The sequence below is a fragment of the Lynx rufus genome, unplaced genomic scaffold (assembly GCF_022079265.1).
Source record: "Lynx rufus isolate CCGP_SWC_20201006 ecotype Redwood Valley unplaced genomic scaffold, mLynRuf1.p SCAF_2, whole genome shotgun sequence".
NCBI classification, from domain to species: domain Eukaryota; kingdom Metazoa; phylum Chordata; class Mammalia; order Carnivora; family Felidae; genus Lynx; species Lynx rufus.
The window spans coordinates 121321955-121348872 of NW_025814834.1; the positions used below are offsets into that span (position 1 = coordinate 121321955).

The following is a 26918-nucleotide window of genomic DNA, read 5'->3' on the forward strand; positions in this document are numbered from 1 at the left end:
TCGACTCTGGCATTGCAAGATTTCAGGTTAGCAAGAACAGCCACCCCCACCCAAAATTCTAAGCAGCCACACCTATGACTTCCTGCTTGAAATTATTTCACAGTGTCTAGTCCCTTTCATCCTGTCACTAAGGGGTAAAATCTTAAAATACGGCTAACCCACTGGTATGAATGAACTTCCTTCAAAGTGAGTTACCAAGTTAAATCTTGGCTATTTTAGTGGCAAGAAGGATTTGAGCTAAAAAATAACTAAGAATTGAAAATTAAAAGTTCGGTTCCTCAATCATGCTAGCGATAGTCAAGTGCTCGATAACCACATGTGCCTGGTGGCCACTGTGCTCTACAGCACATGGAACATTTCCGTCAATGCAGAAAGTTCTATCAGCACTGAGCTAGACAGAGATAGAAAAGTTGGAGAGTACTCGGTGTCCGTGAAGGGGTTGGGGAAAAAAACACATTCCTTCACAGAGTGGTGGTGGGCACAAAAATACTACAAAGTTTCCAAATGTCAACTTGGAAGTAGCCATAAATATTTAAAATACACATGCATTGGGGGGCGCCTGACTGGCTTAGTCGTAGAACATGCCACCGTGGATCTCAGGGTAATGGGTTCAAGCCCCATGTTGGGTGTAGAGATTACTAAAAAAATAAATACACTGAAAAGAAATAAAAAATTAAATTAAATTAAAATACACATCGCACGTAATAGAAGAAAAAACTGAACTTGCTTAAATGTCCATCATTAGGAAAGTGGTAAAATTAATGCCTAAATGTCCATACAAGAGGAGACTATGAAAATAACTTAAAAATCTATACATAAGCAATATGTGTCAGCACAGAAAGCTGTCCTATAACTTTGTATATAAAAATATAAGTCACCTGGGGCACCTGGGGGGCTCAGTCAGTTGAGCCTCTGACTCTTGATTTTGGCTCAGGTCATTATCTCATGGTCATGAGACTGAGCCTGGCGTCGGGCTCTTCATGGAGCACTCAGTGTGGAGACTGCTTACGACTCTGTCTCTCTTTTTGTCTCTCTTCTCCCTCTGCCCCTCTCCTCTGCTCACGCTCTCTCTCTAAAATTAAAAAAAAAAAAATACAAGCCACTCGACCCTACGAAAGCATGATCCTGTTTGTATTGAAATACAAAGGGTATCCATATGTATGTGTCTATATGCCCAGGAAACTACATAAGGTTACACAAGGCTTTCCTTCTGGAAAGAGGGAATGGCGGAGCAGGTTGAGGAAGCATTTTCTTTTCAGTGTACATCCTTCTGGTGCTGTTTGGACTTTTGACCATGATGATGAACCATTGCACTTAATCGGTCATACGTTAGGGAGATGAGCTACTGAAAACGATGTGGTACCAAATGAATGAAAGTGTAAAAATGTACACGGCAGAGTGGGATCCTCTGCGTGTCAAAAGCCTGTTTGCTCAGTCCCGTGCTAGCTGGACCGAGTCAAAGTAATGGATTGTGTTCCTGTTGGCTGCGGTCTTTCCATCTCCAAACCCTAAGTCATTGACTCCAGAATAATAGGTTAAATATGAAGTCATAACCGGTGCATCATTTCAGCTGCTTTAACAAACATCGTGGGCCCCCAAGGAGGGACCTGAAACCAAAAGATTGTTTTTAAGGAGACCTGGTGGCTACTTGGAGTTCCTGGAGGGATGTCTTCCCTCTGCCTGACCCTCTCCCATCTCCCCTCTCTCCTCCACCCCTCACAACCACACTTTTCCCTCCCCTCCACCTTCTTCTGTGGCCTCTGCTCCGACCCGGAGAAATGGCAGATCCAAAATCTTTACCTTTCCTCAGAACTCACCTGCGTTGAGCATGACCAGGTTAGGCAATGATTCAAGATGCTCCGTGTGCCTTCTTGTAAGCTTACCGGGGAAACCAGGCAGCAGACCTCATGAAATTGTGTCTATCACCTATCTATCTCTCTGTCTATCCATCCGTCATCTGTCATATATACATGTGCACATACATAGGCACGTATGCATATGTGTTTATACGTACGCCTATGTAGACACTTGTACACATGCATACACTTGGTTTCTATGGGAACCTCTGAAGTAGTTCTAACTCCTGTGCCGGCAGATGCTGTGCTTACTACTAATGTGGGAGGAAGCCCGGAGAGGAAGTGTGGAAGAGGAGAAGGGAGGGCACTGGTGTCTGTGGGTGGGCCTGATCCCCAGGCAAGGGAAGAATTTGGCTCATTTGATATATTTTTGTTGGATCAGATCATTAGATAGTCAATATGACATAAGTCTCTGAGCCAGGTCGGTGATAAAGAGGGAAGTGTTTTTTTATTTCTTGGTATGCTCAGAATCTCAAATTTTCTAACAGACAAAGGGCATCTACCCTCCAGATAGGATCTGCACACAGTTCAATGCAAATGTGTCTTCTTCCCTCAGCTGCACTCCCAAGCTAAGTTTCCTCTTACACCATCTTTCCCAGAACCGAGCACCCCTGGTAAGGCTGGCCTGGATGTGCTGCAGCCCTGGCAGGCCCCGAGACCTGGCCTGAGTAGGTCCAGGAGACACATACAGGCCTCGCCTGGCAACAGTTTTCCTCCATTTTAATGAGTCTCATTTGCCCATAAGACTTGTTTTTAAGTTTCTGACTCATGCCAGGCTCATTTATTTGGTATTTCGGCTTGATGAGTACCCAGGTTTTAACCCACTTAGGACTGTTGTTCTGCCTCATTCTGGAAGCTCCGGTTTTTGTCTGAATATTCCCCAGCCCCGACCAGCTCACTGCTCCCCTTTTCTGTCGTATCCCTTATCATCCCAATACCTACAACCCTTGTCTGCATGCCTCCCCAGCACACACACACACACACACACACACACACACACACACACACAAATACACACACAAATACATACACATACATTGACTAGATACTGGACAAGTAGCCTTTACAATAATGGAAGGTTGAAGGTTTGATTATTATTTCAATTACCACAAGTAAGGTGAGGAAGGAAAGCCTCTCTGGAATGTTCCGTGAAAAGTTTGCATTCCTTCCAAATGCAGTTTTTTTTTCTTCTTCCTTCAAAGACTCATCCATCGAATACAGGCCCTCTACGGGTTTGTTTTTCATCTGAGACCAAACCACTGACTCCTGATTGGGGAGAACTGTGAGTTATGAAGGGTGACAAGAAGGAGTTTTCGGTAGAAATTAATTTGTAAACATCTTCCCTGCTTTGCCTCTCCTGGGGAGGGGGGTGACCACATACCATAAAAATTTCCAGCCTCAGATTTTGAGCTCAGCAGAGACTTTCATTTTCATTAATTATCCCAAGGATTCGCACTGTCATTCCCTTAGGGGGGACACACCCACAGAAAATGGCATGTGCGGGGGTCAAGTCCCCTCTGAGCAGCCCCAGAGAGAAGGACCGGCATGCTGGTTCCTGCCACTGCTCCTGGGGCCACATGCACTGCCCTGCCCTGTGGGCATGAAGTCTGCCTCTGCATGGGGTGCCCTGGGGCTGTTCCGGGGGAGGAAGCTCCATGGGCAGTGTGGGGGGCTCAGTGCTGCCTCGCCCTGCCACTCCTCATCTTCGCTGTGTGTACATGCAGCATGAGAACACGGGAACCTGGCAATTCCGGTGACACTTCTGGTCACTAATCTCCCCGTTGCACAGTAGGATAGCATGTTATTTTGATGCCATGCCAGAGTTTTGTTTTAAAACCAGCTCTGTACAGACAGTTTTAGATGGACCAGAAATAGCTTTTATGGTCTGCAAAATACCTTTCCCTCGGGACGTTTTTGTTGTGCTTTGAATACATTTTAGCACAGTGAGGTAACAGTCATAGACTCATAGAGACACGGGATTAGAAAGCAACTCCAGAGACATCCCATCCATCACCATGACGCCAGGCAGGCTTCACCCAAAACATCCCAGACATAGGTAAATATCCTGTTTTCACAGGTCATCAGAAAGAGAGACTCCACGCCACTCTGGGGTAACCCATTCCAGTGTTGACTTCCCTTCAATGCTGTCATTATACTTGTGTTACCGGGAACACACCCCATACTAGACTGCTGTGAGTTTTCAAAACCCAAATTTGTGTATTTTGAGCCAGATGTCACAAAACAGCCTGATTGTCAGCACGCTGTTTAACGGGTATTGAAAAATGTCCTTTCAAACCAAATACATCTATCCTGGGGGCCGGACCCAATTGGACAGCTTTCGTTTTACAGTAAATGTGTGACCTTCTGTCCCCTTAGGATTCCCTTCCCTCTTGAATCTGGTCATCATTAAACGGTGAGGCCCTGCAGGTGTACCCTTATGCTTTCCTGCTCCCAGAAATCACAGCCGTCATGTCCCTTCCCCTAAATCGTGTTAGCAGGACCAGAACTGCCATCAGAAGCAAAGCACTCCGTTCCACAGAGGGGTATTTGCTTAGACACACACAAAGCTTTCGGACACTTGGTCTGTTCCTTTGGTCTTTAGAAATAGCAGCTTTAAGAGAGTCCTTTCCCTGGCCTTCCCCTTCTGCGATGCAACACAGGAAACCCCAATGTAGTCTCTAAGAGGTCCAGTTACGTTTTGGCATCGAATAATCCACAGGGCCTTCTGCAGTTAGAAGCAAAATAGTCCTCTCCCTTTCTTTCCTCTATTTCCTTTGGCAAAGTGGAGAGTCATAAGGAACCGGATCGGTCAGGAAAGCCCTGACCAAGAGCTGGTATGAACCTCAGACAAGACGCAGCTCGATGAGATGCCGTGCGCGCAGTCATTGTCTGAGACAGAGGGTCTGAAATTGACACCATATGCGCCCCGAGGAGTAATTGCTCCAAAGGGGGGAGAAAAGCAACGTGTCAGAACATTTTAGTAACACCTAATTCATCTCGAGGTTATAAATAAATCTTAATGCTTGCCTAAAAACAAAAGTCGAAAAATACTTTGACCAGATTACTTTTGTGACAGTGCTTCCGGCAGAGGTGAACTTTATTAGGGAGACAACATGAATAAAGAGAAACACATAACAACTTTTTATGGTATATTTTACATGATTTTATTTTTTTGCAGTAAATAAAGTGGTTATAGGGCTCCAAGGAAAAGGCCCAGATGTTAGAGAGTTGTGTGAAATTTAGAGGAAACAAGCTGTAAAAAGCGCAGTCATAAAACAGGCTGTCAGTGCCACACATCTGGACAATACAGCTGTATGTTCCTAGTGGCTGTCGTCACCCAAAGAAAACTCAATAACCTCATTTCACCCCAATTAGGCTGCATACCAACAGGATCAACATTAAATTGCGAGGGGGCGGGGGAGAAACGTTCATATGGCGCCTCTGCGTCAAGCAGTCTTTATCTTGCATTTGAATTTGGTCACCAAGAAATAAAAGATTGCTAACATAGCTATTTCCATTATTATAAAACCCTATTTAATTCATAATGTTGTAATAAGTCAAAGTTTGACAGCTTGGACTATCGGCTACGCCAAACAATAGACTTTCTGTAGCATGAAACTGACCTATCAGTCATCCAGAATGGAGCCCTGGCATATCTTTCCTCTACCCCTTTTTGGGGAGTCTGAGTCTCGCAGCATTGTGGGAAGCACTCTCTGCCTTATTGGAAAAATAAGTGCATTTTCAGACAACCCAATTTATGTAAAGTAGAAGATAAATGCCCCTCTCGATGGCGATGGGGTATTTTGCTCTAATTCTTTTGGCCAGCAGTGAGACACCTTTGCAGTAAGATGAATATTGCAAAACTGAAACACCATTTCATCTTTTTGTCACCAACAGACTGTGCCAAAGGTTATAAAATGCCACTTTTCCCATTAATGTGTTTCTTCCTAGGTGTTAACGGCAGCAAAGGCAATTATGGACAGTGGAGAGAAATTAACCCTACCACTGATAGGGAAACTCTTGAAATTTCAGCTTCTCCAGATTAAATTTAAGGACCAGCAGAGACGGGAAAACGAAAAGAAGGTACTGTATGACGCTGGGTCTTCTAAAGAGGGCAAACAGGGCATAAAATGGAGTCCGTTTTCTCCAGGGACACTTCCTCTCTTCGTAAGCCTTCCATTAAATGTTACCTAGCACATTCAGCTGTCGCCTGGACAACTTAAGAAAAAGGCCATCCAAAGATCTGTTGGAGGAATTATATTTTCTCAAAGACAGACCCATTAAAAATAAATTCCCTTGTGCAAAAATCAGACAATAATCAGGGCATATGCCTGAGGTTGATTTTAAAGTAGTCTACTTATATGCTAGTAACAAAGAAGGGAATCAAGGTGAGACAGAGTCAGGAGAAGTAAATGTAATGTGAAAAAAACCCCACAAAGTCAGGGTCTAACCGTTTAAAATATTCTCTCTAATATTCAGTAGGAGTTCCTATTAAAATGGCAGGCTGCATCTGCACCTTCGTAATAATCTGAACATTTCAGCAGCAATCCATCACCCCCCCCCATTATACGCTTGATTACTTCTTCACATGTAGACTTCTCATTTAATTTGCCTATGGAAATCAATCTGTGCGTTTTCCAAAGATTCATATTTTTATCTGAAAAAAAATATTTTGAAATACCTTTAGCAAAACGATGCTAGGTTCAAATCCATTTGTTATTATCATTACTCGGAATAAGAGATGTTTTTCTTATTTTCCAAATCATGCTGAGATGTTTTTGGAAAGCCGAACGCTTCTGTACATACATGTGGTATGTGTGTGTGTGTGTGTGTGTGTGTGTGTACACATGTATACATGAAATGGATTTACATGTAAGCTGTATCTTTATGCCCCTGAGTGGAAGAGGCAAAATCAGTTCATGGAAGAAGAAAGAGAAGAGGGAATGTGTTCCAGTAATACCTTTCTCACCTTTGCAAGACCCCCAAACCTAGGTTTCCTATTTGAATTGGATGCTTGACAGGATAATTGTAGGAAAGAAAATAATAATGCCACCTTATATTTGCAGAATAGGGCTTTATGTTTTTCAAACAGATTCCCCATATAACATCTTATTAGAGTGGCACACATTGTTCCCGGGAAAATTCTACTCATAGGAACACAAGTGATGGTCTAGTTTTCCATCTATTGAAGCTCTTTTCATCATGTACAGGTCATTTGTGCCTTCAGAAATACTCGGGGTCATTAAGACTTGGCAGAAGAAAAACTGGAAAGTTTGAAGCTAGTATAGAAACATCTTTTCTTGCCTTTTTAAATTCCAACGTCACTTGGGAATATGAATTATAAAAAGTAGACTGTGAGTCCTGTGAAAATCTCTGCGCTTTCTGTTTTCTCTGTGCTTTCCCGCAGCACCTACAAATATACCTAATGTGCTAAAGGGGATCAGTTTACTTGTTTGCCAACTATTGTAAGTCAGCAATCGTTTGTCACAGAGTAAGCTTTAGTTTTCAGTTAATGGATTTTAAGTAACAGTAAATGGAATATCCTGGCAGCTCAGAAAAAAATTTTAAAGCTAGAAGTAATATAAAAATATTTCTGCAGTGATTTTCCTCAGCATTTCTTTGAAATGTGAACTGTAATAATACAGCTGTGAGATTCTGAAGATGCACAAATAATCTTAGTTTATTGTTTGAAAATTCAAAAGTCTAAAGGAATGCGGGCTTGAATTTTAGATAGATAGATAGATGATAGATAGATAGATAGATAGATAGATAGATGTAATAGAGGCATTCAGAGAACTCTGAGCAATCAAGAGCCAACAATTACATAGTCTAATCTGATGTCTTCATTAGATTGGGTTCCCAAAACACCAGTCCCAAATCTCTCAGTTGCAACCATACGAGTAAGTGCTAAATAAATTGATGAAAACTGATTGGAATGGAGTACTCTCCAGAAAATACTCTTGGTAAAGTCCAGATGAACAGAGTTGTTTGAGGGATGATATAATCTCTATTCATTTCAACACTACCACCCAACCAGTCAGTTAGAACAATTGAGGTTAATGCTTCTCAGCCAGCAACTTGGGCAGAAAAGTAAAATAAGTATAAAGTAAATAAAACTGACCCATGCTGTGGGATGTGGATGAGAAAAATGCAAAAAAGAAAAGACTTCCAGTTTCTTCCTCTTTCCTGAACCCAGGCTGAGATTCTGAGATTTCCTAGAAGGGGAGCTTTTTAACAGCAATAAGAAATCTACGTAGGTGTTTCCTTTCAAATGCTGACTATATTGCCGAAAACTGTGCAACCCAAATTGTGTTTTGTATCTCCTATCTTGAATTTTCAGAATTGTATTTTTAAAAACGAATGCCAAAAAAATATCCACAGCGGGAACTAACCAAAAATACTAGGGAGAAGATATGGACAAAAATAACTAATATAATTAGGTCCCTGTCCTTTATTCCCCAGTGAAACAAGTAGATCCTTATATATTTGATCCTGTTTTAATCAACCCAAATTTTTTCTTAGAAATAAGTGGTGGAAAAAAAAGTAAGTGGTGAATAATATGGTTCCAGCTGCCAAATACGGTAAAAATATCATTATTGTAGATTGCACTGATTTTAATAATTTCTAGCACTTTAGCATGGGCTATGCTTATCATGCGTTTGCTTTGTCCTTGAAGAAAGCTTGCTGGCTAATTAATAGCAAAAAAATAATACAAGGGAAGATATTTTTGAAGAGCAGTTTTGAAGGCATTTCTGAAAAGCAAATGCCTGCTTGTAACTGCAATGAAGTAAAAAATAGTTGAAAACTCTGATCTATTTGGAAACACCTTGTTGGCTACATCCAAATCTGCATATCATGAAGAAAATATATTGTATTTCTCTAAATAAACTTTAGAATTTCAGAAATTCTGAAAGACTCTTTTATACAATTAACCCTAAATCGGATTTTGTTGTATCTTAAAATCTGAGAGTTCTGTTTAGAAACGACTCTTCCTTGCACAGATGATTATCTCAGCATTTATTCTGTGTTTTTAGATCTGTCATTGTCAGTCTGTTTTTAATTCATCAACTTAACAAACACTTATTGAAACAAACTTTACAGAAACAATGTACTAGGCACACATATATCATAATGTTCATTATCATTTTAAAATAAATTATTTGGGTTTGTATTCCGATCCGTGTTTTAATTTAATCTATCTGAATATTATAGCATTGTTCACATTTTTTACTTTTTTTTCACTCCAACTTTTATGTCTATATTAATGATAAACATTTATTCAAAACCAAAAGACTTTATTGTGAATATATTTAAAATATATCAAGAATTCAGCTAAAACCTTTAATCATCAAAAAAAGATGAAAAATGCCTATACTACAAAAAAACAATAATAACCATTTAAATAATCGGCCAAACTAAGTCTGGTCTTCCTATGCCTCTGAGTCCAGTTTGGAAAATTTGCATATGTTTAGAGAAAGATCCAAATATATTCTAACTGTGCTTTTCATTTGTGGATGCAAATAACCAGTCCATATTTTCTTGGATATTTTCAGCATATTTTTTGTGTAAAAGCAGAACAATTCTTTCTCTTTCTGGCTTCTCTACTTAGGAGAAGTACTTGCCTTATTTTCCAGAGAACTAGAATTGGAGAGAAGGCAGTTAAGAACCATGGAGTGATGGTACCGGTAGACTTTTCTTAAAACAACTCAAAATTAAAAGCACCTACTTTGATAAGCCATTATGAGGAAGCCACAAACAACCCAGAGCCCGCTCCAAAGGAGGCACGAAGAGAAATTAGGGTAACTTTCACAGACGTTTTACAGCTTACTCCAGTTGAAACCCCCAAACACTGGAAACCAGCCAACGTAATGCCATTGTGTGTGTGTGTTTTGTTTTAAAAGAAAGACCAGAGGGACATGCCAGGAAATTACAGGCTGGTTAGTTTTGATTCAGTTGTGGTTAAAATCTTCAAAAACTATTTTGAGAAATCAAACAGAGGAAGAGCAGGAACTCAGTTTAGAGGGACCCGTGTGGTTTCAGGAAAGGAATAACTTGCCTCACTAACTGGATGGAATTCTTTGAAGCAGGATTATCAAAATGAGGGTACTACCAACAAAACCATTGCATCCAAAGAGCTACGAAATTCAGCAATTCAGGGTAAATAATAAATGACTCCCCGGCTAACTGATCTGTAGAAAGAAGTGTTTTCCTCATTGGAATGCTTTTAATTAATGAAAACTGTTTATGGATTTCAGGAAAAAACGTAAAGGAACACGCATATTTAGAATAGAATAGTAACTTTAAATATGAGCAGCTGTAGTTACAACAGCTAATGATAATATTTAGCTACCGTTATTGACTCTTTGGCATTATATTAAGCTCTTTACACATGTTATATCATTTAATCTTTGAAATGACTTTATGAGGTACGGAGTATTATTCTTGATTTGCAGATGGGAAAACTGAAGGTGTGAAAAGTTAAGTAACTTTCCCCAGGTTAAATAGCTACTCAGAGGTGATGCTGGGATTCAAATCCAAAACTGTCTGACGCTATGTTCTTAACCACTGTACAGACACCTTCCGAATGTGTCTCCTTAGCTGTGCAAAATGGCACCCTTGGCCCACAGTCAAGAGTGCCGGCCCTAAGGTATTTCCCTGTAGGAGCAATGGCTTTGCTCAGTGATCCACCAACAACCATCTGGTCCCACTAATTACATCACATACAACATCCCGAGGTAAAGTGTGAGAACAAGCCAAGGAAAGGAACAACGCTTACCAAAAACAAAGTCCACACAGAGCTCACCAACCACCAATTCCCAAGGGAATTCTGATTTCATTTCTGGCCCCGCCCCACTGCCCCGAAATGACCTGGTCTCTGGGAAAATCTCTTAGAACTAAACTCCCTGAGATTATTCCAAACATCCTCACCCCTCTCTCCGCCCTTCTGGATTTTGAGGTGGAACAACACCGGCTGATCCACTGTTAATGCCTCTGAATCACATAGAATCCTGCAAGAGACAGACAATCAGGTAGACATCAGACCCACTCCCTCACTGCCACCAGTCATAGAAAATGTCCACGTTCCAATTCGGTGGATTCCAGTTCTGAAAACGGCAATATGGCACCCCAGGACATTCCACAGGGTTCTGAAGATTGCATTATTTGGTCAAGTAAACCCACTACATTCCTGGACTTATGTCTTCTACACAACAGCAGCTCCCTAGAAAAGTAAGCTCCTAACTCCATGCATTATATTTTCTATTTGTCAGGGGAGCAGGGAGAAGAGCAGAAGGGAAAGAATATATAGGAAATATAGAAAAGAAAAAACAACATGTTCATAATGCCATAACACTACTACAAGTAATGTTAACATTCTGATATGTTTCTTTTTTTTTCTTTCTATGAATTTGTTCCTTTACATAATCGTTGTAAATTAAAATATATCATAATTTTACTTATTACCACAGTAGCCACATCTATCACTATTATTGGTTGTAGGATATTCTATTGACTACTATAATTTTCTTAACCATTCCTCTATTGAACATTTCAGTTATTTCCATATTTTTATAATAAGTAATGTTGTGATGAACAACTTTATAGTATAGAACTCTTTATATTTGGGATAATTTCCTTAGCATTGGCTTATATAAATGGATTAATATGGCCTCAAAGCCCATTACCTGTGTTTCCAAAGTAAGTTCTAGAACCATTTAGACCCAGTTTTTCATTAAAAAAAAAAAAGCTCCCCCGGGTCAAAAGAACTTGGAAATCACTGTGTGTTATACACAACTCTTAGAGATTTAACAGCACATTAGCTTATTAAAGATAGAGGAGTTTTGTGAAAATAAATCTGTTTAATATTGTTTAATCTACTGTCTCTCAAACGTATCTGACTCCATAGATTTCTTTCAGCCCGCCTATTGTTCTCTTATCATCTGTAACCAATAAAATAGATCGCTTGTGAGACGGTGATCTCTTGAAAGAGAACTAAAGTAGCATTCAGAAGACAGACCTAGTTTCTCATAAGCCACGTAATAAGAATGACTTAGTCACTTAACTGCCATGAGCATGTTTTCTTATCTATATCCCTAACAATAGTATTGTGGGAATCTGACGATAGAGCATATGTGAGATCATAAAGTACCACACAAATCTAGATGTGCTGTTACCTATAAAAATGAGATGAAGTAGAGCTATTTACCAGCAGTTCCACTGACTTTTACCACTTGGTTCCCTTTTATTGTGATAACATAACAAATACCTGTCACGGTATTTGAAGGCATTTGAATCTTGACATCAAGAGTCATTTAGAAAGTTAAATACAATCTAAAATATTTGGAAGCATCAAATAATTAGGTTGCCCTGTTAGAGAGAGGGACAGTTTTGTGTTTTTCCCTCTTAAAAAGTGAGAATAACAAGATTGAGGACACGGGGTAAGTGCTACTTGATACTCAACTAAATATGCGAAATGCTAATAGTTCTTTGGTTGTTGCTAAAACAAGAGCCTCACATCTGCTATGTAGCTTAGCCAGTTAAGAAATCTCTGTGCCTATCCACAGCCTTCTCACAGTAGGAGGCATCCAGATGCTTTTTGTACACACTGCATTTTAAAGAAAATGGACTCTGTAACGAACTTGACCTTTCCTTCATATGCTGGGGAACATGTTTTCCCCAAACGTGGTGGAAAGAGGGGACTTTTGGATACGCCCCTCCTAGTTTTTGTCTTGAGTTGGCAAGGATTCCCTCTTGAGTTACGTTTTGTGCAGATGACCATAGAATGGGAATATGCAAGCTGCACTACCCAGAAGCGAGCAAGAAAAGTTGGTGTGGACAAATTTCAGTTTGTGATTTAGGAAGGGGTCAACTCTGGTGAATGCTCAGCTAATCTGGTTCACTTCCTGCCACCCCCTAGCCCCGGATCTCAAGGCATAAACTCATAGGGGGAGGAGCTTACTCAGGATATGAGAGAATAGAAGAAAAGGGAAGAAGACAGGAGGTGATTTTGCTATGATGGGGGCTTGGTAGAAAAGGATATTTTGCTTTTTGACCAAAGTAGAATTCTGCGGCCCAAGCAGTCAACATTGTCAAGAATCTCAGGGACAAAGAGACTGTCCTGGTTCAGTTCAAGTATGGAGGGTTGGAGGCGTGAGGAACAGAGGGAATATAGGATAAAGTAGGTAGACGACAGCTAGAGTCAGACATTCAGACATGGGGAAGCAGAAGGGACTGGGTAGGGCACCATGTTCAGAAATCCACCAAGGATTTCTCTGCCTGGATCTGGAAGCCAGAATAACCTGGGTACTTCCATTGGCTTTTGTCCTCTGCCATATGATGTCTCTGCACCAGGAAAGTACATACATAGTTGCTCTACTTGGGAAATTCTTTATGTAGTAATTCTTCTTGAAATTCTACCAATTGAAGATGCATCATTGATAAAGGAAAATGCAGAAGACTGAGTTGTATAGGGAGAACAATAACAATGATGTTATAATGGCGCATAAACCTAATTTGAAAGAATGTGTTAAATATCTCCTTCACCCATCTTCTCTGGTGATTTTTGTTAGATCGCTATATTCTTTCAAATGTTTCAATAATGATGATTTTTATAATTAAAAAAAGCTTTTTCAAGAAATGAATCAGGATTTATAGGTATTTTTTAGATTCTTTTGTAAAAGGAAGGAGGTAAATATTGATAATTTCAGCACTCAACAGGAAGAAGGGGTGGGGGAGGGAGAGCTATGGAGAATCAAAAGAGCATCCAGGAAATAGTATTATTTAGCCCCTGGAAAGACAGAGTAGAAAGACAGACCATCTCTATGGCCTAACAGGACCACAGAAATAAAATGAATTTAGGGTTTGAGATTAAACTGGCTTGTGTCTCTTCCATAGCAGTGTCTGAGGGCAAACTGTGTGTCTTAATTTATACAACATGAATAAAATTACTCATCTTGCAGGCTGCATTTTGAGAACCAATTAAAGATGATGATGTCTGGAAAGCACCTATCATACCACACAGCTAGGTCTCTCTACTTTATTGCTTATTTTAAATTTTGGTTGTGATCAGTCCTGCCTTCTCTGGGGTACCAAGAAACCTTACAGAAGAAAGGGCTCAGGGAGTTCTTTACCTTATAGAACTCCAGCCTTGCCAAAGAGTTGGGATGGGAACTATGTGATTACACAGGCTCCCAAACACCCCTAGGAAAGCCAGCAGGGCTAGAGGGCCCTCCTAACAGGAAAAGGATAAAGAAACTAGTTTTAAACTTCCTCTGTATTCAGCAGTATTTGTTTGGAATGACAGGATAAATGAATGGATGCATGACTGTATAAATGTTTAGTCTTCTGGGTGAACTTTAGAATAATGTCACCTGAAACAGTTTCTTCTTTTCAGTTCTAAAGCTCACCCTGAGATTTTATTTAAAATTGCAGCTGTGGAAGTTTCTGGAAGATTGTGATGGCAAAGTTAGGACTTTTCTGGGGCAAGACTCACTGTCCACCAAGGAGCTGCACGGGAGTGTTTCACTTCAGTGGATTTACCATCATCCAAGTGTGGCTGTTTGAGCTCCAGCATGAGCCTCGCCAATGCCTCTGAGCTAATTGGACTCAGGGGCACTGATTTGTGCTCTGGTTTCATTTTAAATTAACAATCTTAAAATTTCCAATAAGCTCTCAACACTGGCAGGGATTTCTACCATATTTCTTCAGTCAACCTGACCTCCCAGTTTCTGACACGACTCACGTTACAGTCTCTGTTCAAAACCTCTTACCTCTTACCTGCCTGTGCTCGGCCAGTAACCATGCCTCACCCTTCACCTGAAAAAACGGAAACATTCCCTCAGCACCATCGAGACCTCTCGCTCTCTTGAACCCACACTCAGCCAACCCCCTTCTTGCTCTTATTAAACTGAGAAATTGCCTCTCTTCCTATGAAAGGAAGTTGGCATGTTCTTTTGATCTTTTCCCACCTTACCTCCTCGAAGACTTTAGCCTCCCCCATATCTGCAGTGTCTCCCTCTCTACTGGGTCGTTCCATCAGATTGCAAACACATCTCCTGACTTGGCATAGATACATACACACCTGGACCTCATACTCTCCTGCTGCTCACTTTCCCACTAACATCTCAAGAACTCGCACCCAGGGCATTTCGTGTCTTCCATTCAGTTCATCACTATGTATATGTGACCCACATCCAAACATGTGACTCCAGCCATATCTCTCTTCTCAGAGGAGGATGTGTGTATTTGCCTGCCTCCTGACATTTCGGGGCATCTCAAAGTTAACGTGATTTTCTGAAAAGTTTGCTTACCTCCAGTAAAAGCCATTTCTTGCTCCAACTTCTCTATTATCTAAGTCCCTATTAGGTCTTTTCTAGACCATCGCTAGAGACTCCCTTCCTAGACTTCCTGTTCCCTATCTTGACGAATCGTAGTACTTCTCTACTTGAAACTCTCTGTGGTCTTCCCATTGCATTTTTAATAAAATATGAACTTGTCAACCCCACCTGTGGCATCCACTTTGCCTTTTTCTTGCTTCTCATGTGGAAGACTCCTCATCTTTCAGGTCTTCATTCAAATGTCACCTCCTCAGAAAGGTCCTCCGTCACCCACTTAAAGGTTTCCCCAACTGCGTGCCTATGACTACATTGGGTTTTATCCTTCATAAAAGTCATGGAACTTTGTTGTTATATTTTTACCTTTTTTTGTATGTGCTTTTTTCCTCTTTCTACCCCAGTAGACTAGGAGCTCAAGGGGACAAGCCCCGCCATATTTTATGCACCAGTTTATATCTGGTGCAGAATGAAATGCTGGGGCTTTTCAGACCTCTGCACCTTACCTTGTGCACTCCTGGCTGCCTCCACCCAAGGCTAGTAGTGACATCTACAGCCTTTCCTGATGCTTCCCTCTGCTGCGGAGGAGGGGGAGTTTCCCTACCAGTAGAGCTATAGGACCCAGGCCTGCATGGAGAATCCATAGGTACCTCTGACGCTTCTTCTTGGTGCCAAAGCTACACTGTTCTCTGGAGCCCTCGACATCCAGAAGACACATGGAGTAGAGAAATGCTTCTCTCCCCTTCTGTGTTACATTCTGTTAGCCGGACGCCGAAACAACGTATCTTCTGTCTCTAATGTTTTAGAATGGAGTTTTTCAAATTTGATTTCATAACCTCAGGAAAATACAGAGCCCAGATGCTGCTACAATAATTTTCTTTTGTTTCCAATTGTGTTGATTATGGGGAAAACAAGCAATAGAAGCATATTCTGGATCTTCCGTATGGCCACCTTATGACCCAGAGAGAGTCATAAGAGAGACAGAGAGAGACAGAACACAAACAGGGGAGGGGCAGAAAGAGAGGGAGACACAGAATCCGAAGCAGGCTCCCAGCTCTGAACTGTCAGCACGGAGCCCGACTTGGGGCGCGAACCCACGGACAGTGAGATCATGACCTGAGCCGAAGCCGGATGCTTAACTGACTGAGACGCTAGGCACCCCGTGTTTTGTTTTATTTTTAATGAGCAAACAACCTCTCTCTAAGACTCAGACAGAGACTCCCCAGGGTTAGGCTGCAAGATAAACCTAAGGTACTGCCATCATGAGGTACTCTGAATCCCCCACTCGCCTTACCCCCGACAACTGTGGTAGTTTATATGCCCATGCTTGACTCTCCCTTAGGATGAATTCTCTTCTAGAAGACCATTTGTGTAAACAGTCTCCTGGCACCCACCCCTCAGTCCTCATAGGAGATGTGCTTTATCCCAACCTAGGCCCAACCTGGGATTGCCACTATCCTGCTTCAAGAATGAATACATGAAAAGTAAATGAGTAAACAAGCAATTGAATGAAATAAACCCAACCGTAGAAAAGCCATTGCTTGCACACCATATGATTTGGAGAAAAAGTATTCTCTTTTTCCAGGTAATGGAAGATCGTTTCAAGATAGAAAAGGATAAAGGGAAAGCAAAATCTCCCAAGGAGAAGAAGTCCTCAAGTGCCAAGGTTGCCAAAGGGAAGGGAAAGGATCCTCCTGAGGCGAACACAGCAGTGAAGAAGACCACACAGCTAAAACGGAGAGGGGAAGACGATGACGCTAAACCTTACATTGGTAGGTGACATGCCCTCCTGTGGGCTACCTTTCCCTTCCTGCCTTCCAATCTACAAATTAGCTTGAGAAAGCATTCCAATAACGATGCTTAATCTTTCACTCTTTATGAAACCACAAATCACATACTACCCATGATACCCTAATTGAAAAATATTGCTCTGTAGCAGTTCATTTGTGTTTTCAGCAAATATTTATTTAGCTCAGGTCTTGTTGCTGTGGGCAACATTGTCATAATGCGAATAGGAAGTCACGAGCTGAGTGTGCTACCACCAAATAGCTTCCTACCTTGTTGGGGGCATTTTAAAAAGTCAGACATAATTATGAGACAAACTAGAAAGTGACTGGGCTAACAAACTAGAAAGTGTTGTAATGAGTGAAATACGGTGGCGATAAAGTCAGACCAGTGAATCTGGGACTCACACAGAGCACACAGTTTCCTGACCTGACCTCAGCTTCTCCTGCTATTAGTTTCTCTTAGGGCAACTAGAATTTCCTTTCATTTTTGATTATTGATATAAAGCTGGTTTGACCCGTGCAGCCTATGAGTAATTCATTGCCACCATCACTTGAACCCAGATGGAGCTTCCTGTTATTATTTGCATTGCATTCAAACGAGGTGGCAGGCCTTCACGTCCTTTATCAATTTGCCTCTCCTGGCGTATCTCTGCTCTAAATCCACTAGACCTAGAAGCTATGATATTATGGATTCGGTAGATAATATCAACACTGATTCGTTTAGTGATAGGAGAAAAATTATTGCTTAAAAATGAAAAGTTTGTGCATGCTGCATTATTTGTAAATTTATCTTCATGGGCTATTGTGGGATTTAATGTTTTCACATACCATCTAGCATGAATATTAAAGTACAACAATTATTTTTACCCCTCAGAATCTCACAGTCAAGGATAAACTCATATTTTAACATTAATAAAAACAGTGTAATGAGGGCTAAGCAGAGGGGGGAAATTTAGGAAGGTACACAATATATATTTTAAAAATTTAATGCAATAAGTATATAATTGCTACGTAACCCATACTCAGCATTCACACCTATTGACATAAATACACAGAATACTTTGGTAGGGGGCATGTCCATATTCGATATTTCCCTCTCCTGTAAACACCTCTGCTTATAAAATACCACAAAGCTGCAGCCACTCGTAATTCAGGAGTAAAGCCAGATGTTGCTCAAAAGAGGTTGAACCCCCCCCCCCAAATTACAGCCCACAGCCTGAACCTTTTCTTTTTACAAAAACCCGAGCACACATTTTCCATGACCACAGGCCCCACGTATGTTTGTCCTTCTATTATGACTCTATCTCATTTACAAAAGTGATTTAATATTTTGTAAAATGGCCACAGCCTTTTCACTGGAAGGGTAATAATGAAAACCAGTCAACATGACTGCATTCCGGCCAACTGGACTGTTTTTGGCAAGCCGGAGGTATTATAAACGCATGCATAATGTATGTAGCCATTGAACTGGCTGAGTGCAACCTGTTCTCTTTTAAAATGACGGCTGCTCTTTTTTATGGTATTTTGAACAGACGATGAGCCAGATGATGGTGCCCAACATTACATTATAGTCGTGGGCTTCAACAATCCTCAGCTATTAGCGATTATGACTGAGCTTGGCATTCCCATAAGCAGCGTGATTAAAATATCTTCAGAGAATTATGAGCCTCTGCAGACACACCTGGCAACAGTTAGCCAGCAGCAGGAAGTTCTTCTTCAGCCAGAAGGTATGCAGTCTGCTACACAACCCGCTGAATCTTTCAGTATCACCCACTGTCTGTAAAGTACAAATAGATTTTTCTGTCCAAAAAAAAAGTCATGCAATAATACATTCATTGTTAAACCCTTTTAAGGCTCTGATTCGCTGTTTATGCTAGTCAGGTGCTGTAAATTTTACAAATTAAGATTATATTCTGCTTATATCCCTGTGTAGCCACAGAGAACACGGACTGTGGGTCGGAAGACTTGGTTATCTGACTACCTTTCTCAGGGACAGTTCATCTAGAACTTTCACCTGAAGTGTGGGCTAGAAAAGATCGACTGTAGCTAATGGGTTCTTCCAGAAGCCACAGTCACGACATGGCCCACGGGAGGTCATAGCTTTGGATTCTTGGTGTGGTTTGCTTCTGGCTTATTGTGATAAATCAGAGAGGGCACTCTATCTTCCAAGACTTAGACTATGAAGCTATAGAGTGAAGGCCCTACCACACTGCCATTCACACATTTGGAGTCATGGGACCTTCATCCAAGGGAGTCGTGCCAGAATGGCGCTGTGGGAAGGGAACTGAAAGTCACTGGACCCTTTAGCGATAGAACAGGGATTCTGTGTAAGCCTGCGTGACCTGAAAGTCCAAGAGTTTCTGCCACCTTCTGTTGCTTTTATTGTTATTTACTAATAATACCATTTGCACAGCATTTTGTAATCTGTATAGGGGTTACAGATATATTATATATTATATATGTTGTAAAACCACATCCCAATTTCTAGAACACTATGTTTTGAAATTCTGCTGTTCCACATGAGAAATTTCTACCACTGATGATAATAAGAGTCACCATTTATTGGGCAGATGCCTCGGGACAGGACTCAGTGCTAAGGGCTTTAAGTGCATCGATTTCTATAGTTGCTACAACCACCCTCAGAAGCATGTTTTATTACGGCCGGTCCCCAACTCACAATGGTTGGACTTAACAAATTTTCAACTTTACGATGGTGTGAAAGAGATTTGCATTCAGAAGAAACCTCACCTTGAAGTTGGAATTTTGATTTTTTTTTTCCTGGGCTAACAACATGCTGTATGATCCTCTTTTGTGATTCCGGATGGTGGCAGCTCCCGGTCATCCACGTAATCACGAGGGAAAACTACCGATACGCCGACGATCATTCTGTCCCACACAGCCATTCTGTTTCTCACTTTCAGTACAGTATTCGATAAATTACGTGAGATTTGCAACACTCTATTACAAAATAGGCTTTGTGTTAGATGATGTTGCCCAACTGTAGGGCTAATGTAAGTGTTCTGAGTATGTTTAAGGTAGGCCAAGCTAAGCTATGATGTGTATTATATGCACTTTCAAATTTTCAATGTATGATGTGTTTGTTGGGATACAACCCCATCCTCATCATATGTCAAGTAGGATCTGTATTTCCATTTTACCAAAAGGACTCTCAGCCTTGAGGCAGCTATTAAGGAAAAGAGGTGAGATTCAAACCCAGATACTCCTGTCTGAAAGCATAGTTGTAACATTAAATAACTTATTATTGAAGCCAGTGAGAAAATGTCCCATAAGTCTGTAGCCTCTCTACAAAAAAAAAATTAATATATAGAAATATAATCACAGAAAAATAGACTTTATAGTAGAATAACATCTTAGTAGTAGAACCCATTTAGTTATAGGTGTAATAAACATAAATATTATAGGCAAAATGTCATGTGTAACTTTATGGGAATCAGTCATTATTTTACAGCCAGAGCACAAATGCTCAGAGAAGGCTCTAGCTATTTGAATGTGACCAAAAGTTACCTGAAGCATCAATCATTGACATGGTCTGTTTTTAGCCATGTGGGAGGAAGAATTGGATCGCCAGCTTTTCTAACCCATTATGAAACAAACACACTAAGATGGTCAAACAGTGATTTGGCAGAAAAACTGCTCCTACACAGATGAGATCTAAGGGTGATGGATATCTCGAGCATATTTAGCTCCACAAATGTGTGACCTTACCGTAAGGTTTCTGGGCCTCAAGTGTCAAATGAAGGGGTGGGATGAGCTCGGGTTTAATATCAATTTCAGAAGTGAAATCCTCTGATTTCATAACTCTATAATCCAAGTCCAAAAGCTTCTCAAAATTATGTTTGTTTATTTGCCTTTTCTGATACTGCACAGACACCTTTCAATGCATGTCACCCACCATGTCCACTTAAAGTGGGAAAAAATTCAACATTCTCATCTTGTTGTGTTAACATGTTGCTATGATTAGACATAAAGGCTGAAAAACTGAAGAAAGAGAATGCCATAAAAGAACTTGACATTTTCTGGAAATACCTGGAACCAATCCTGAATAATGAGAAACCTGAAACAAATCTCTTTGATGTTGCTCGACTGGAGTACGTGGTCAAGGCAGATGACTTTCCTTCTGACTGGGCAGACAGCGAGATGATGGTTAGTACACGCATTAGTGAGAGTGAATGGTTCAGCCATGTGGTAGTGTGGTTCCATTCATCACATCCACTCATTCCACCGACATTCACTGTGAATTGACTATGCACATGGCTTTGGGATAGACTCCACTGAATGCCCAGTGATGGTTATAGCCTGGGTCTTTAGCTTTTAGTGTATGGATTAATGGCAAAGAATAAGATGGAGACAGAGATGAAGGAAGGTAATTCTTTTATTTGGTGGCATGTGACTTTGTCTCGTACTTTTAACAGTGTTCTTGGCAGTAGAGTCTCAATATATCGTGTGTTAATTGTGAAAATGGTAAATTTTACAGTTTTTTTCAAATTACATTATCTTTCTTTTTTTCATATGTCAGTTCCAAACATTGCTCTTCTAGGCCCTTAATTTTATTGCCAAAAGTGAATTTTCAATATATTTGGCCAACAGGGTCTATCCTAATGGGATAACTTGGACCCACCCCAACAATTAACAAGTATTTTCCGAAAGCATTTACTGGCCCCTGCTACTGAGGATCTTGCAGAGGCATGACCAAAACCATGAAAAAGAGAAGCCGTGTTCAAGTGCTCGGCTAGGTGAAATATACTCTAAGTTTCTGATTAATTTACAAAAAGAAGAAATGGGGTGTATCAGAAAGTAATAGCAAAGGCTAGATACACGAGGGTTTTTTTTTTTTTTTTAAAAAAGAAGGTTGAGTGACTACTTCTCACGGATGTTATGGAAGATATCCAAGCATCCCTATCACAGAAAACTTCTCCAGTCTCTTTCTGGCCGACCCCCTGTTCCCACAAACAGGGGCCCAGAAGTGCTGAATTCCCTGCAAGGTGATATATTTCAGCATCAAGGGAGCTGAATTCTTAGGGAAAGCAGAATCCTGGGGAGTGATCACACCAGGTGAGTGCTCTAAAGGGAGCTGGGCAAAGCAGGATACAGGGGGTCTGTGGGTGTCTGTGCACAGTGAGTATGGATAGTTAACAAAAAGAAAACTGTATAAAAGGAGAGTAATATTGAAGCCTGGAACAGTTTCCGAGTCAAAGGATAGGCTGCCCATGGTCATGGGTTGGAGCATAAACATCTCTCACTGTGAGAGTCCCTGACTGTAGTGTCTTGACATGGATGTGCACATGGTAAGAAAAAACACTGAGGAGGGAGGCCCACATCTGCACTTTGAAGGGTGGACAAGATTGGAATAAGTAACAATGCGTAGATCAGCTTGAGTGATTAAGACTGTCAACATAAAGCAGGAAATGTCATAATTGTAGAAATAGAACACAGAAGTCTGAGACTTTGCCAATTGTAAGAATAAATATTAGCCTTGACCTATATATGGAGATGAAGCTGACCTTAGAGAGAATCTGTGGCTGAAGGCAGAGTTGTTCTAAGCTAAACTGGTTGCTACGAACTCCCTTGGTGTGGCCTCTTTCCACCCCTTCATCTAGACATTTCCATCTTTCCTGTTTTGTCTTTCACTTTTCTGCCTCCTAAACCTGAGTTCAGAAAAGAATCCACTGCCCTCTGTCCTGTACTGTTTCATGCCAAATTTGGTCAATATGCTTCTCTACCCTGGAGATGTTGGCATCCAAGTAATGTAATACTATGATCATCCCCTCCTATTTTATGGGAATTCTGGATTATACCCAACAAGTATGAGATATGTTTGGGGAAGAAGCTATGTCTCTAGATATCCATGAAACCCCACCTCAAAGCCAGCTTCCTACTCTCTCTCTCCAATAGACCTTTTCTTCTCCTAAGAACATAAAATCTATGCCTAACAAAAACCCACATCTACAAATTTATGTTGGAGAAATAATCTTCCTGTCATCTGGGCCACATCCTGGCTGCATAACCTCTCAAGAACTTGCATACATTTTTGGTTCAATCAGGTGTAGGAGATATAATTCCTGAGCCATAATTCAGAGGAGGCAGTAAAAAGCATCTTCCAAGGCAGCCTCAGACCACGTGTCTTTCACTCTTGCTCTAGTTAGGGCTTTCTTCTTTGTGATTTCCTCACCCTCCAGGCATAGACTGAGAAGAGCTGAAATGTACTGAACACAAGGTAGAGTACATTCCATTGATCTTCAGCACATAGATGTAAACACCAAGGCACCTAATCACAGCTTCAAAAGACCCAGAACCCTGCTTCCTCCTCCAGTGTCCACAATTTTCTGTTCATTAGAAGATTTTAATCCCTCCATTTTTAAAGAAAATGAACAGACTATTTTACTTCTTTAAAACATAGAGTAGAAGAATTTAAATGGCAATTAAAGTTCAGAAATTTTTATGTTAAAAAAAAATAGTATCATCTTAGTTGAAATACTAGAACATTCCTGACCTCAGAACTAGAAGGTTAACACTGAGGATGTCTAGTCAGGCCTTGAAAGGAACAGTCAGGAATGAAAATATTCGGTTGTCTAGGGAGCCACTTATGGCTAGGGTGCCCAGCTGGACACACTGATCTCCTATCAATCAGTTTGCAAGTATTTATTGAATATCTTCTTCATGCCAGAGCTGTGGTCTGGGTCCAATTGCAGTAGTTTTTTTAGAGTCCAAACATGCCTTTATAAGGTACCATTTGTATGGGCTGAATGACCCAGTATTGAGGATGATAGAGAAAGAGAGCCTTGAAAATGGTTTGGTAATGGACTTGGGTTCAAAAAGAAAGATTTCATATCGAAGGACAATGTTCACATTAAAGTTTGGATCACCTGAGAAACCCAAGAGTAATAAATCTACTTCTCATAGAAATAGACTAAATACATGGTATGGACACATGATGTCACACACTCAGCTATATGTGTAAGTTGGTAATGGCCTCATATCCAAAGCAGAAGCCAGCCAACGAGTCTTCTTCCTCTCTGGAAGAAGGAAACCATTAGTACCTTTGTCTGCAAACAAGTCGGCTATATTTCTGCTGAACCAAGGTAACGAAAGCTTTACATCAAATAAATGCCCATCAAGAAGTGCTAACTGCTCACGTAAGACATCTGCAACATCTCAAGTTAAGACCTGGGTTGCTGACATAATTTTCTGGCTTTTAGCATGCGATTTGCTGTTTTATTTAAAAATGAATTAGCTAGTTAAGGTAAGGGATCATCAGGCAGAAGTCTTACCATATTTCTTATAAACACAAGCAAAAACTGTGTTTCTGTGCCAGAATTTAGGCAGAGAGTAGCATGTTGAAGCTTAACTGAAGAATGTTCAGTCATACAGTAGGCATGTGAATCCCAGACTGGCAACTCTGCCTTGAAGATGGGCAGAACTCAGCACTTCTCTGGACTCCCGCCAGACTGTGATTCACTAGCCCCCCAAGGAGTTATCTCATTCTACCTTACCTCTGTAACTCAGAGCTAAGATGAGCCCACTTAATTCTTCTTTGTTTTCAGGTAGGCACACCTAGTGATAACAGTGCTTTTCCAGTTCTGGAAATGAAAGCCCAGGTAATAGGGGTATCTGATCTACTACTTGCGTGCTTGCTTTCTAAATAACAAAACTTATGGGTATTATATACAGAAACTGTGGACTATCTATTTCTTAGGGTTTTTTCCCCCTGATGGTAGCACAGAACAGATATTGAAGTTACCTATCCAATATGGTGTTTTGGAAACTAAGACATCAGAGAATGGGCCATGTCACAGAAACTGATGAACAGGGTGTTTTTCACTTAGTTGAAGCATTAATTAGATTCTTACAGTATTAGACATAAGGCCCTCCAAAGGGAACATTCCACATTATGGTGAACAAGACGGACAAGAAGGGTTCAACAAATAAAGACTTACTCACCATGGCTGGTATTCAGTGGTTTGGGGATGTGCTTGGTTTAGTTGTTAAGAGAGAAACAAACCATACATCGGTTCCAACAACATAAAGCTAATAATTAACTATCATTAATTCTCTCACCTGTAGCTGGAATTGGGTACTGAAATTTTTGAAAATGTTGCCTGTTTGATGTATGACACCCTGGATTGGAAGAGGCAACACCAACACTATTTGGAAAGCATGCAGCTTATAAATATTCCACAAGTGGTTAGTGAGAAACCTCTCTTGGAAGCCATGTCAGTTACTGAGGTAGGCACATCCTGGAATGTCTTCAGCGGGCTGAATGATGAACTGAACAACTTAATTGTCACATTTGTAAAACGTATGAAGGAAAAATTGCATAAATACTTGTAGGAAGGAAATACGGCCTTCTGGGATTTAAGAGGTAAGAGTGGGAACAAGGAGAGCTCCCCAAACACAGTCTAAAGGACACCTATGTGGTCAGGACTTTATGAAGCTCCCTAACTACCTGCACTCACTTTTAGCCCCTGGCACAATAATTAACACCTGAAACAAAGAGGGATATTGATAAGTTAATCACATTGTTTATTTAGCACCTAAAATAATGACCAAGACTCATCCCCTGTCCTCCTCATTGAGGTTGACTTTTAAGGAGGATGGCAGTCACGTTAACAGTGGTTTCAACAGAGCATGATGAGTGCTGTGAGAACAGCTCGGGCTGCGGTAGAAACACTAAAACATGGCACCCAATCTGATCTTGAGAGGAGCAGCAAGGGGAGAGGGAGGAGTCGGGAAAGCCTCACCCAGCAGGGTAAGTGATGTGGGTGAAGGCTGCGTATGAACTGTCTACAGGAAAGCCTGATGGGGGAAGGGACAGAAAGGTATTCTCAAGAAAGGGGCAAAGATGTACACACATATAGGGCCAAAGGAAAGAAGTATTAGCTCACAAGCCAGGACCACAGGGTAGGTCACAAGCCAGGACCACCATACTACCTGGTAGGTGCTCCCAGGTGGTATGTGCAAAATGGAGAACAACACGAACTCCTACTAAAGAGACAGGAGGAGGATGCCCTCTGGTGCTGAGTTAGAGAGTTTGGGTTGTACCCTGAAAGTTATGGGGGACCACTGACGGAGTTTAAAAGGGAGGGTGGCATGATTCTGAGTCACCCAGGGACCAGTGCCCTGTCTCCCCATCCCTTTCCTGGCAATTGCTCATTGGGCTCTGTTAGGGAAAATTGAAAAATGTCCATTAACCATTAACTTCTTCCCTCCCTCAGACAAAACCCTTTCATTTGATCCTAATATTAGCCAATGGTTTTGTGGTGTGAACGTAAATATACAATCTCAGAATCCCGTCAGACCCCATCACGCCAGCATTTGATGAAAGAATCTCTCAGCTGGATACCTCAGTCATTTCTTTTGAATACTTCTTTTAGGCTCCACAACCTGTTGCTCCAACCCCTGGCAAGAAGAAAGCACAGTATGAGGAACCCCAAGCCCCGCCATCAGGCATGTATGAAACCTGAAAACCAACATTGTGAGCTGGGGCTTTAAGGAATACTGACTAGCCTCCATATTGCCTTCAGACATCCCTCCACCTACACATCCTGCATTTATTAGTGCATGGTCATAGTTTGAATTTATGGATCAAATTTTGATGGAAGAAATGGAGAACACATCTTAAGCGAGCAATGACATATTGTATATTTTACAGAAGCTTCCGTCTTCACAACTGAAGTAGACATGAGATATTACAATGACTTGCTGAATCCAATTCCAGAAGAATTCATTTCTGTGCCCCTGATACTGCACTGTATGCTGGAACAGGTAGGTGGGTATACGCCGAGGCTTTTTTCCCAGGTGGGTCACCTTGTCAGTCACTTCAACTCTCTTTGGGGTTTTAACTATTTTAAAACTACACACATAATACCTGAGTGCATTCTCCTTTATAAAGATTAGAACATTTTAGATAAAACTAAAGTTTGCTTTGA

The 26918-nt window shown here is 41.0% G+C and overlaps 1 protein-coding gene across 1 annotated transcript in view; it reads left to right on the top strand.

The window, feature by feature from the left end:
* Positions 1-26918, top strand: part of SPAG17 (sperm associated antigen 17) — a 215282-nt gene that overhangs the window by 59057 nt on the left and 129307 nt on the right. The window contains exons 4-10 of the mRNA XM_047085237.1: positions 5808-5939; positions 16770-16956; positions 18504-18698; positions 20954-21135; positions 25054-25215; positions 26364-26436; positions 26642-26754. Of these exons, the coding sequence (XP_046941193.1) occupies positions 5808-5939; positions 16770-16956; positions 18504-18698; positions 20954-21135; positions 25054-25215; positions 26364-26436; positions 26642-26754 (1044 nt within the window). The remainder of the gene's footprint in view (positions 1-5807; positions 5940-16769; positions 16957-18503; positions 18699-20953; positions 21136-25053; positions 25216-26363; positions 26437-26641; positions 26755-26918) is intronic.